This window comes from Barbus barbus (genome assembly GCF_936440315.1).
Source record: "Barbus barbus genome assembly, chromosome: 25".
Classification (NCBI taxonomy): domain Eukaryota; kingdom Metazoa; phylum Chordata; class Actinopteri; order Cypriniformes; family Cyprinidae; genus Barbus; species Barbus barbus.
This window is the reverse complement of record NC_136753.1, coordinates 97311-111190: the sequence shown is the minus strand read 5'-3', so window position 1 is coordinate 111190 and position 13880 is coordinate 97311. Positions and strand designations below refer to the sequence as shown.

The window sequence follows — 13880 nt, the reverse complement described above, 5'->3', positions numbered from 1 at the left end:
ATCAGGGTTTGCCGTGAATGATGGAGGAAAAGCTCTGATCTCAACTCATATATTTCCAGAAGTGTTTGGATTCTAATGTTCTCTTTCTCTTTAGGAACCATGAATTTGCGAGAGCTGCGTGTGAACGGGCCGCGATGAGCAGTGCGTCTGAAGATCGTCCGCTGTGAAGACGCCACGCCTGACCCTCTGCCTGCTGGGAGCTGCCACTCTTTCAGTGTTCAGTCATTTGAGGTGCTTTTATGTCCAGATCGGAAGCGCTTTCGGACTTCTTTCTCATGGCTTTGATTGGTCAGACACTAGCGGCGGAGTTCCTGTCTGCATCGAGTGGCAAAGTAATGCGGCTCTTCCTCTGGGCTGCGCTGTGAGCCGTCTCGCTGCGGTCCTGTTGTGCTCCGTCTTCCCTCTTCTGAGCGTCAGAATGAGACATTGTGTCGGGACAGAGAAGAGCGTGTGATCTCTCACGAGGAGTTTTGCACCGGTCCATAAAAATGAATGGAGGAAAAGAGAGGGAGGGTGTTGAGGGCAGAGGTCAGCTGGCCCAGGTACCCATCGGCTGGCAGCGCAAGGTGGAGCCCTCGGGGGTCCTGTATATCAGGTATGGACCTACTCTGTCTGAACATGCGTCGCTAGGGTCCAGATTAATTCCTGCCGAAATAAACATTTCCTAATAGCCGTGAATCACTATTTAGCATTATCTCTAATTATAATATGTCTTCATCAGTGCGACAGTGGCATTGTTCAGCATAGGGTTAGTTTAGGTGGCGTGTCACTCGATCGCAGCATCATTTATGAGATTTGTAGAAACTGCAGCTGACACTAAAACACTAAGACGCATTGTGATTTGGTCCTGTTTACATCTCAGGAGAGTTCTGCATGCACATCACTGCAAAAAGTAGAGAGAAAAATGCATCCCTGATCAGCATCAGGTGTTTGGTGTGTTGGTTTTGAATCGCTCGCATCGCTTACATCAGCGAGGCTCGAGCGTTCCTGATAAGTTGCCGACCCAAAGCCAGCTGCCCTCGTCTGGAGCGTTTCACGTGCTTCTCCAGACACAGGCAGTTATTTGTAGAAAGGCTCTAACATTATTGTTTATAGATTGCTGTCTTTACTGTAATTGTGATTATTTGGTGTGTGTGTTTGTAGTCCGAGTGGATCAGTGCTGTCCTGCCTTGAGCAGGTGAAGTCGTATCTGCTGACCGATGGAACCTGTAAATGTGGCCTGGAGTGTCCACTCATCCTCCACAAGGTCAGTACTCAGACGTCATGCTGCCCATTTCATACGGTCTGGATGTCTTTCCAAAAGCCACGTTGTCATTGGTGATAGTGTTGATGTGGAGGATAAATCACTGTGCTGTATTTTATTGTGAGCATTTTTCAAGATGCATTTTTGTCACTGGTTTAAATCAGAACTAGCCGTAGCAATGAATCACTCTTTAGAATCTTTTTTTTTTTGTGTGTGAAATGGTCTGAATCGATTTGTAATTCAGTTCAATTCATTCAGTTGCTCTCTTAATGAATCATTTGGACTTCAGTCATTAAAAAAATCAGATATATGAGAACAAAGAGAACAAAAAAGAGCACCATCAAAATAAAACAAGTCTTTATTTCAAAGGTAGCTGAGAAACATCAGTTAGTGCTGTCATGAAAATAAGGCGCTGTTCAGGCTAAAAGTGTTAATATATTCGCCTACAATGTTTTTTTTTTTTTTTTTTTTAAATGATTTCTTACATAAATTCTGTTTTGCTGTTTTATACTTTTTTTTTTTTTTTTTTTTTTTCTCTCTGCTCTGCGATTTATAGACTTACCAGGGTCCACACAAGGTCCTTAAAGTGCTTGAATTTAGAAATTAACAAAGGAATGCAGTCAAACCAAAGTTTATTTAGACACCTCAGGGCTCGCAAAATCGCTAGCCCGACGTCCCGGCGCTATTGTGTTTCCCAGTCGGGCTACCAAAAAAATCACCGCCCTGCCCGATGGGCTACCTTAAAATACAGGGCAGGGAGTTTAAGGCCTTAAAAAGTTTGAAATGCGTTAAATGGTATAAGGAAAGTCTTAACCCTCTAAGCGCCAAAGTCGCAAAATTGCGACAAGACGTCATACTTCATGAAATGGGCTGTAGTTCCTAATCTGGTGTAATGGCTCATTTGTATTCCCTTCCACTAGATGGCAGACATGTAGTACTTCGATTCTAGACCAAAATTGTTTGAGGAAATAGCAGAGTAAGTGAGCTATCGTGTCATTGATGCGGAAGCAATTCAGTTCATAGCGTCTGAGTAAATTGGCGATTTTCTCTCACAAATCTCACAAACGGCTAATAAAAAGTTGTACTGTGAGGATGTGTTGCAAATGTCATTCGCCGATTCTGACTCTGAAGGGGAATATTAGCCTTTTGGAAATGACGATCGGCCGTCTAATGATCGCGCTTCTTCCGGTACATCTTTTCCGTGCAATGGTGCCGCTGCACAAGGCGCGATCGTTCACAAAGCACAAACAAGTGATCATTTCAACACTTTGGCCAACGGGGATGGGGGTGGCAGGGGTGGACGTGGTCTTAGTGTCCATAGGAGAGCTGTTTCTCTCTGATGATCTGCCAGATTGCGCTGTTTGTTCTGATCGCGCGCGCTCTAAGGGCTGCCGGCAGACAGTACAGGTGCAGTCAGTTTGGGGCAGGTCTGTGTGCTGTGCCATGCAATGAGAGATACCATACTCTCAAGAACTATAAACTGTCACATAGATACCTGATTGGGCAGATAGCTGGTCAACTGATCAAAAAATAGGCACATGTATTTTACTATGGCACAGTAATATAGTAATAATTTACTACTTTCTCCTGTTTTACTGTTGATTTCCTCTTTTCCTGATCATTTGGAATGAGGATAACAACATCAACATGCAAATAAGTTCAAACATCCATTCAATATCTATTATTTCCTGAATATTACTGATGAACTGATCAAAAAGTAGGCTACTGTTCACATGCGTTTTACTACTATATAGTATAGTAATATAGTAATAATTTAGTACTTTCTCCTGTTTTATTGTTGGTTTCCTCTGATTATTTGGAATGAGGAGAAAAAGACAAAAAAAACAAACCAAAAAATCAAACATCAATTCAATCTACTATTTCCTAAATATTATGAAATTCAAGAGGGCCGCCCCTGATGACGTCATAATATGCAAATTAGATGAGTATATTTACACCCCACATAAACTTTCGGTCATGCCCAACATTTTTCTAATTTACAGTAGATCTCTATCTTTAAGCCCTTTCAAGCCACAAGCTTTTGAAATCTTGATGTCAAAATCCAGCATTTTTTCCAAAAAACCCTGCCGCCTAAAGGGTTAATTGTAATTTCAAGAGGTCTTTATTTCAGCGGCCACTCTTAAAGCGCCACCTCATGATGGCACAGAATGAATTTGCATTTCCAAAAAGCCTATCTCATGTTTAGATCGACCCATGTTTTTACGCAGCAAACACACAGAGTTGTAAATGTGAAAGAAGTTAATGTCCCACATGAAAAAATACTATAGTAATTTAAAGTATAGTTTTTGAACCATACTATAGTAAAGTACTTGAATTAATTTGTTGTGGTAATTCTATAGATACTGTGGTAATATAAACAAATGACTTTACCCAATAATGTACTACGTTTTCTACAACTATAGGGTATATTATACTACAATACACTACAGTTTACTGTAGTAAAAACTAAAGAATACTACATTATACAGTTTATATGTTCACTATAGTTAATACTACTGTATGCTGTAGCATTCATTTAAAGTGTTGTAAATACTATAATATATACAGTATAACACACTATAGTATGGTTCAAAAACACTATAGTGTTTACTATAAATTACTATAGTATTTTTTCATGTGGGGTACCTTCTAAAAATCTAAACAATTTAAACAGTAATATTTACGTTTTAAATTAATATAATTCATATGTTTGACATCCCTTTTAATAAAAATGACTTAAAGGCTGAAATACCTTTTTATAAGATTTTTGCTTTTGTGAAAAGCTGTATCTGAATTGTAAATCATGTCATTTTATGGCTTAATGTTACCACAGATATTGCCCAACCCCATTTTACTTCTGCAGCTCAGTCATAAATTGCCTTAAATTGATTTTAAAAAATTCAGCAGATACCCTGTAAATAGTAAAATAAAACTCTTTCGTTGATATTTGTGTATTGAAAATGTTTTTGATTGACATTTATGGTCTTTTTTTATTTGGGCTAGTTAAATAAATTTTCGGGCTACCAAAATCTGAAGAGTACCTGCCCGAAGGGATACCTGGGATTTAGAAACTTTGCGAGCCCTGCACCTTCAACATTTCTCACATTATGACAGTTTATTCACTATAGTTTAGGATTTTGGTAATAAAATATGAGAAGAACTCAGTTAAACTGTTTCAGAAAAAATTGATCTTGATAATGTGAGAACTTTGATAGAAAGGCATGTAATGAATTGGGTTGAATAGCTGTCAGATGTTAAATTTAAGAACAATTAGATAATACCAATTACCAAGCAATGCTTCATTTTGTTCAGTCTGTGGTGGAAAAAGATCAGTTAAAGAAAAAGCACTTAAACAAAACATGCTCAGGTCAATGTGTCTGAATAATGTTTGCTCCCAACTATTTCAGTTTTACTGGTAGTCCACTGTATGAAGAATTTTTGGGTATAATATGTCACAGTTTAGTCTATTTTATTTTGCTATTCTCACACAAATGAACTATAGTGTCCTGCACCCACTAGTAAAAAATATAAAAAATTATATCTAGTGTCTGAACAGTGGCGGCTGCTGGTCTTTCAAAGAGGGGAAGCTCATTTTCGGCCTACATCATAAAAATTGTCCATTTATTTACACGTAAATTCTGCCATCGTGTGCAGTTTGCTAGCTGGCTAGTTCACCGCCTGGCCTACTGTATGAATGAATTAATGAACAAACGATGTTAAAAACATATTAAACTCAACAGAGGAAATGTGGGAATTAAATTAAACTGAAACAAGGAATGTGGTGTATAATTGTTTGAAATGTATAATGAAAATTGGCCAGCAATTTCGCCAAGCAAATATCAAGAAATAGGTTGCAGCAGTTTGTCTTTTGACTACACTTGCAAAGTCCACTATGGGACTGAGCTCGAATCAGTGTTGCCAACTTCTTTCGATGGAAAGTAGCTAAAGCCAGTTTGAAAAGTCGCCAGATGACGTCATGCGCTAATTAGCATATTCATGACGTCATCGCGTCATATTGCCTTTTGTTTGTCTCTCTGTGCTCATACTGTATTTTGATGTAGCCAAATTCTCAATAAAACTGTTTTCCTTTATATATTTTACTGTTTATGTTGTCAGTCAACGGGATAAATATGAAATAGTGACTGAAACGCAGCCCTTTAAGAATACATAACCAGCTCTCCCTCCCAAGAAGTTAGTCTGCACAAAAATCCTAATTTATAATCGAGCCGTCGTCTGATTAAATCAAATAATACACACAAGATAAGACAAGACAATTCCTGTGCTGTGATTTCGGCTATATTTGCATGTAAAATTAGAGAAGCAACATAATATCTATTTGAACTGAACGCGCTGCTCCTCTCAGCCGCTCACTGAACAGAGAAAGAGGTTCGCGCGCGCTGACCTCGCGCCGTTGCGGCAGTACCATAGACTGTAAAAAAAAATGGACGTAGTGTCCGTGACGTCACTCGTAGGTTTCTGAAGAGCGTTTTTGAAGCCTAAAGTGGGCGGAGCCGACCGCCGCCATCTTGGCAACGCGTCACCGCGCGTCACTCCCGGATGATCCAAAATGGGCAATGAGGCGGGACGTGGGCGGAACTGAGGTGCCTGGTTGTCTGTATATAGTATGCTTTATTAATCATGTTCTCACCGAGTTTCGTCTTTTAAAAACAGTTTTAATCGGTTTTAATTCTTTAAGCCACAGAGTTTGTATTATAGCCTAACAGTTTTCTATTGGAGGAAAACGCTTAACCAGTAACGTTAATTACAGGCCTAACGTTACAGCCAATCACAGTCTGTCGGATTCTGGAGTCTAGTTAAGTTTTAAATAAAATTATAAAGAATAAAGAAATTAATAAATAAAATTACATTACAATATCACTCACCGGAAAAAATGGAGCCTAGACTTGGACGGTCTGTTAGTACAATTAACCACACAACAAGCCATTTTATTAGATAATTTTAAGAAATAATAACGAAAAAAGCCATAGACTGTATAAAACAAAAGCAGAAACACGGCAGAGATGCCAAGTTCAGCGGCTGAGGTAACGTGACGGCTAACAGACAGCAGATAGAGACAGCAACGTCAATCAACCTGTCACTCAAGTGGCCACGCCCTTAACTATGCAGAAGTTTAAGGCTTAATATAATTTAAATGGATGAGTTATAAAAAAATTCACCCCCCTCACAGTTGTCACGAAGGGCAAAATTGGCTATATAGACCAAAATAAATTTTTGTACCAGGCTGTAAACATGTTTTTTTCTACTGTAAAGTTGGGCATTTTAACATTGAGAGTCAATGTGATTGACTCCCTTTTGGAGCCAGCCTCCAGCGGCTAGTCGATGAATTGCAGTTTTAATCACTTCCGTGTTGGTTTCACTAGAGGGAGCGGGAGGTTGCCGCTTGGGCAGTACCAGCGATCACAGAGACTCGCTAAGGTTTGTCAAAGAAGTCGCTAGATTTGCCGCTAGTCGCTTTTGGAGAAAAAGGTCGCTAGGGTGGTCTGAAAAGTCGCTAAGTTGGCAACACTGGCTCGAATAGCTTCAGCATCAGCGACTTCTTATAGGACACAATCGCTGTCAATCAAAAGGAGATGCAGTCTTTCAACAGACCCTCCAATCATCACGCAGAAGCCTGGAGTCCAGCCCCGCCCACTCCTCCATTCACCCCCAGAGACGCTGAGCGTCCGGGGGCGGGACATAATCGCAGCATTTATCCAATGAGCGTCTAGTTTTGAAGCACTGAAAAAAACTGTTCAAAGCAGCCCCATAGAAGTCAATGGACGCTGGGCTTCAACAGGGAAATACACTGATGCTACGGGAATATATGAGAAGGAAATCGAGTCACCTGCTATATGTAGCTGATTCTGAACGAACTCGTCTTCGAGATGAACGTGTTCTAACGCATTTTTAATCAATAAAATGTTAACACAATAGTACATATTTGACCATAAATTTTTTGACATTATAGGGGAAGCCGAGGTTCCCTTGCAGTCTTAAAGAAATCCCCACTGTGTCTGAATAATATTTGGTTTGACTGTATGTGTCTGCTGTTTGGACAGAAAAATCTAACCTTTCATTGGATAATAAGAATTTAAAATGGGGGAAATATCATTATGAAAAATGTTTTTCTCTAATACACATTGGCCACAATTAATGGCACCCTTTTATTCAACACTTTTTGAAACCTCTATTTGCCAGTTTAACAGCTCTAAATGTTCTCCTATAATACCTGATGAGGTTAGAGAACACCTGACAAGAGATCAGAGATCATTCCTTCATCCAGAATCACTCCAGATCCTTCAGATTACCAGCTTCATGTTGGTGCTTCTTCTCTTCAGTTCACCTCACTCATTTTCTACAGGGTTCAGGTCAGAGGACTGGAATGGCCAGCAGAAGCTTGGTTTCGTGATCAGTGACCCATTTTTGGGTTGTTTTTGAGGTTTGTGTTTGGATTATTGTACGGTTGGAAGATCCAAACATGGCCCATTATAAGATTTCTGATAGAATCAGTCACGTATTGATTTTTTTGATCTGTTGGTATTTGATATAATCAGTGATGCCATGTGTCTAAACAAGATGTCCAGGACCTCCAGCAGAAATATAGGCCCACAACATCACAAATACAGCAGTATATTTCATTGTACACATGGGGTACTTTTTATCCCTGTGTTCACCAAACCCATCTTGAGTGTTTGCAGCTAAAAAGCTCATTTTTTAGTTTCATCTGACCATAGAAGCCAGTCCCATTTGAAGTTCCAGTCTGTCTGATAACTGAATATGCTGGAGTTGGTTTTTGGATGAGCTAGGAGAATTTTTCTTGAAACCACAACATGTGGTGATATAGGGGCTGTTTGAAAAAGGTTTTCTGACCCAGAGACTCAACTATTTTCTGCAATTCTCCAGCTGTGGTCCTTGGAGAGTCTTTAGCCACTCAAACTCTCCTTCTCACCGTGCATTAGGACGATATAGACACACGTCCTCTTCCAGGCAGATTCATAACATTTTCTGTTGATTGGAAATTCTTAATTATTGCCCTGATGGTGGAAATGGGAATTTTCACTGCTCCAGCTCTTTTCTTACAGCCACTTCACTAATTTGTGAAGCTCAATTATTTTTTGCTGCACATCAGGAATATATTACTTTGTTTTTCTCATTGTGATGGATGATTAAGGGAATTTGGCCTTTGTTTTCCCTCCTATTTGTATTTCTGTGAAACGGGAAGTCATGGCTGGATAATTTCGTGTTCATAATCACCCTGGAGTGCTCAAAATTGTGAATATGAATGGGAATATACTTCAGAGATATTTTACTCATAAAAATTTCTAGGGGCGCCAATAATTGTGTCCAGTGTGTATTTGAGAAAAACATTTATTTCATTATGAGATTTTCCCCCATTTTCAATAGTTTTAGTTCAATAAAAGGTTAGATTTTTGTGATTTAAAAAAAAAAAAAAAAAAAAAGATCAAAAGGATTAATAATGCTGGTTTATTTTCAGAGCCGCCTTTGATCATATTTACCAAGGATGCCAATAATTCTGACCACGACTGTATATCATCATATTTACTTTATACTCTATTTTTCCCTTTTGAGGGAAATTTGTTTTGGGCAATACAGGTAAAACTGCATAACAAAAGCACCCACATCAATAACATAACACAAACGATCACACAGTCGTGTCCTTTGAGCTGGAGTTTAACAGCCTTGTATCCAAAGGAACAAAAGAGTTTTTATAACAGTGTATCTAAACCTTGGGGTATGAAAACATCAACCAGATAGGAGTAGTTAGAATTCTGGATAAAGCACATGAGAATCATCCAGAGTCATTTTCCTTGCCTGTTTAGAAATAATTTTGTTAAAAATAGACTGAAGATTGGGGTAATCCCCCAGACTAAACACTTTCATTGCTGTATGCACCAAATGGTTCAGCTGAGATCTAAGAACTACTGTCAGATTACCAAACCAATACCAAACTACCCATACGGTACAGAGAGATTCAATACAGGCATGATAAAACAGCAACATGACCCTCTATGAGTATATTAGCTGTGAATTCTCATTGTGAATATACTGTAGTTATGCCACCAGTGTCAAAAACACGAGATATCAGTAAGTGTTTCTGAAGGAAGGATTCACCTCAGTGTTTTTGAGCATACTGAATTATCAAGCAGTAGGATGTTATTTCTGTATATTTAAAGGCAGGGTAGGTGATTTGGTTAAAAAAAAAAAAGGTGGGATCTTATGCTGCCAAAGCTAGCTTGCTATTGCTAGCCTTTCCGAAATCGCATACCCTACTTTTAGTGTCATTACAGTCACTCAAGGCTGACATCCACAGTCTATATTTATTTAATGTAATAGGAGTTAATGTTTATCAAATAGACATTTAACTTTTCGTCCATTAGTCTGTATTCTTTTTGGATATAACATTCTGTTTGTAATATATGAAGAAAACATGAGAAATAAAAGGGCAGTCGTATGAATGCCTTCCCTAAAAATGGTGCTGGGAACATTGTGACGTTTAACAGTTGAAACACACATCCTGAGAGCTGTTCGTTCGGCTCCGGTGTATTTTGGACATTCCGTGTCGGCGTTAAAATGTGAGCTGTGATGTTCCCTGCCGTATAGGATGCTTCTCCTGAGCTCATGTGATAGTAAAGCGTCTACGGTTCAAATTTTCAGTAGGAACAGTAAGCCATCTAGCTATTTTATGTCTACTGTTTCATAAATACTGCTTATTACTTGTTTCATGCATACTATATAGGGAATCGGGCCTGTTTGGATGCGAGGTTAACTTCCTATAATCAGTGTCCTGTCATTGGGGCTTTTTACACTGTGCTTAACCCTGGATTATCGTCGTTCTAAACACCACTTTTAGCCCTGTTTAAAGAAACGTTTCACACCTGTAATTTGAAAGCGGTTTTAGCTCCGGAGCAGGGTTAACCCCGCATTGCGGTGCTATGTTTGTTCAGTGTGAAACGTAGCGGTGTTTGCTTGTTGCTGCTGGACACTTGGCAACAGACAGCCAATCAGAAATTGAGCAGCGATGCTCGTGACATGTCAGTAACAGGAAACGCGCGTCGTGTAAACAGCAGCTGCCGGTGAGAGAAAAGTAAGAAATGTCAAAAGAAGGAAATCGTGCGAACTGGAGTGATTAAAAGAAATTTTTGATTAAAAAGATCTTTTTCTTGCCTTTGTGCGTCTCATGAGGCTTAAAATGGCTAAAGACCTACGGGACTTTCTTTTTGTTTGTTTTTTTTTAATAACTGGTGTTCGTTCAATCCGTGACAGTGACGCCGCAAATATGCAAATTATAGCGTTAACCCAGGGTTTAGGTATGTAGAGTGTGAAACCCAGGATTAACGGTTAACCCCAGGTATAGTATGAGCAGTGTGGTGCATCCCGGGATTCCATTTATCCGGGGAGTAGGATGACCCAAGGTTAACAATTTCAAGTGTGAAAAGCCCCTAAATTTCACATCAAATAAACAAAGCTGACTATATGCCGACACTCAAGTCTTGGTCTGAAATGTCTGTTTTCTCAGGTTTTCAATTTTGCTCCTGGTGCTGTGGTGAAGCAGAGGACTGCAGAGGACGTGAAGGCCGATGAGGATGTGACCAAGCTCTGCATCCACAAGAGGAAGCTGATCGCAGTGGCCACGCTGCATAAGAGCATGGAGCTGCCGCCTCCGTCCCTGACGCTCACCAGTCCCAGCGGAGCCACAAGTATGACAAACATTTACTGAGAAGTGAAGAATCAATGATCTTTAGGGCTGGGTATCTCTCAAAAGTTTTCCATATCGGTACCAATACCTTGACTTTGATGCCTGAACGGTTCGGTTCCTGAACGATACCAAATTTATGAAATCTGTAACTAGATTACATTACACACTACCTCAAAAACCTTTGGTTTTATTTTTTCAGCTTGTGGTCGTTTTTACAGACTCCTGAGCCACTGCACAAAGGAACAAATTGTAACCAACACAATAACTCAGTTTTCATAAAGTTCAAATAGTTTTCAGTTTCTACATATTTTGGGCAACGTTCACTTGCATTTTCATTTTAAAATGCATAGCTCAGAATCATTTCTTTTCATTTTTCACTGATTTACTGAGCATTAGCTGCTTCCAGCGCTGTCAGTCTGAGTTTTGTCTTGTTCACAAGTCACTGTTCAGGAAGCTCGTTCGCTGCTCCTATATCTGTCATATTACGCGTTCATATGGCCATTACATTTCTGCATTCAGTTCTGTACAGAAGCAAGCCAGGAAAACATTTCTACGGCTGAAACATGAAGCTAATAAACACACGATTATGACAGTATATGATTTGTATGTGATTTTCAAGAGATTCTGCCTATTTTTATAAAAATACAGGCTATTTACATGAGAAACGCTAAGCAGTGTAGCGATTGCAATTGGAATTTATTACAATCACTCAGTGGTGGTTTAAAGTGAGTTTTGAGTAAAATCGTAGTATAAATCTTATAACTTGTCTTATTTAGCAGGATTCTATAGGCCCTGTCCCAAATGGAACACTTTGTGCACTTACAATGGCCTCCGTGTGCATGTGTCCATTAAGTCCAAAAGACCGTAGGGTTTCCCATTCCTCATTTTAGCCTTCAGAAGGGTGCTCGTGAGAGCCGTTATGCACCCTCGATACACACTTCTGCCGAGCCCACAGCAGACCCAGCAGTCAAAGCGACATTACGTCACGAAAGTGCGGACTCGGAGGAAGACCGCGAGGGTTTAGGGTGCCATTTGGGACAGGGCCATAGTGGGCTTAAATGGTCACGTAACATGCATATTCAGTCGTGTAGTCTTCTGAAATGCAGTGGAAACACCAGTATGGATGAGGATTGGTTTCTTTTTAAAACTGCGTTTTAAAGAGAAAACACACTAGTGTAAACGTAGACTTACTTCTATAGGGATTGGGACACTACAGCTTCAAGTGTGATCCACTTTTCACAGCGTTACCGGTGTAAACTAGTGTGTATTTCCTACATGCCTCACCAGAGCCAGTCACCAGGGGTGTATTCCAGAAAGTGGGTTTTGTTGGAAACTCAGAGTTTGTTAACCCCAGAAAATTTTTGGTTCCAATAAAAGACAAAACTAAACCTCTCGGTAACTTACCATAGCTTAACTTACTGTGCGAACTTAACCTGTTCTGGAGCCGATTGTCTTCGGGAAACCCAGAGTTTCTCCTCCCTCTTTTTAAAATGCAAGCGATTTTTAAATACCTCATTCATACATGCATGCATGCTTTTATTGCTGAAATATTTGTAAAATTATCTGCCAGTGTGGTAAGAAAAACAATCTTAATGTAAATGTAAAAGAGTATTTTTCTCACCTCACCACATATGTGACCCTGGAGCACAAAACCAGTCATAAGTGTCAATTTGTCAAAATTGAGATTTATACATCATCTGAAAGCTGAATAAATAATCTTTCCATTGATGTACAGGTCCTTCTCAAAAAATTAGCATATTGTGATAGTTCATTATTTTCTGTAATGTACTGATAAACATTAGACTTTCATATATTTTAGATTCATTACAACACAACTGAAGTAGTTCAAGCCTTTTATTGTTTTAATATTGATGATTTTGGCATACAGCTCATGAAAACCCAAAATTCCTATCTCAAAAAATTAGCATATTTCATCCGACCAATAAAAGAAAAGTGTTTTTAATACAAAAAAAAAGTCAACCTTCAAATAATTATGTTCAGTTATGCACTCAATACTTGGTCGGGAATCCTTTTGCAGAAATGACTGCTTCAATGCGGCGTGGCATGGAGGCAATCAGCCTGTGGCACTGCTGAGGTGTTATGGAGGCCCAGGATGCTTCGATAGCGGCCTTAAGCTCATCCAGAGTGTTGGGTCTTGCGTCTCTCAACTTTCTCTTCACAATATCCCACAGATTCTCTATGGGGTTCAGGTCAGGAGAGTTGGCAGGCCAATTGAGCACAGTAATACCATGGTCAGTAAACCATTTACCAGTGGTTTTGGCACTGTGAGCAGGTGCCAGGTCGTGCTGAAAAATGAAATCTTCATCTCCATAAAGCTTTTCAGCAGATGGAAGCATGAAGTGCTCCAAAATCTCCTGATAGCTAGCTGCATTGACCCTGCCCTTGATAAAACACAGTGGACCAACACCAGCATCACTGACTGTGGGTACTTGACACTGGACTTCAGGCATTTTGGCATTTCCCTCTCCCCAGTCTTCCTCCAGACTCTGGCACCTTGATTTCCGAATGACATGCAAAATTTGCTTTCATCCGCAAAAAGTACTTTGGAGCACTGAGCAACAGTCCAGTGCTGCTTCTCTGTAGCCCAGGTCAGGCGCTTCTGCCGCTGTTTCTGGTTCAAAAGTGGCTTGACCTGGGGAATGCGGCACCTGTAGCCCATTTCCTGCACACGCCTGTACACGGTGGCTCTGGATGTTTCTACTCCAGACTCAGTCCACTGCTTCCGCAGGTCCCCCAAGGTCTGGAATCGGTCCTTCTCCACAATCTTCCTCAGGGTCCGGTCACCTCTTCTCGTTGTGCCACACTTTTTCCTTCCCACAGACTTCCCACTGAGGTGCCTTGATACAGCACTCTGGGAACAGCCTATTCGTTCAGAAATTTCTTTCTGTGTCTTACCCT

General features: G+C 40.0%; 1 protein-coding gene across 1 annotated transcript in view; it reads left to right on the top strand.

Annotated features, from left to right (window-relative positions):
- The window catches only part of LOC306845425 (methyl-CpG-binding domain protein 5-like), a 36970-nt gene that overhangs the window by 3528 nt on the left and 19562 nt on the right, over window positions 1-13880 (top strand). The window contains exons 2-4 of the mRNA XM_079378209.1: window positions 95-595; window positions 1144-1246; window positions 10782-10962. Coding sequence (XP_079234335.1) covers window positions 489-595; window positions 1144-1246; window positions 10782-10962 — 391 coding nt within the window. The 5' untranslated portion in view covers window positions 95-488. The remainder of the gene's footprint in view (window positions 1-94; window positions 596-1143; window positions 1247-10781; window positions 10963-13880) is intronic.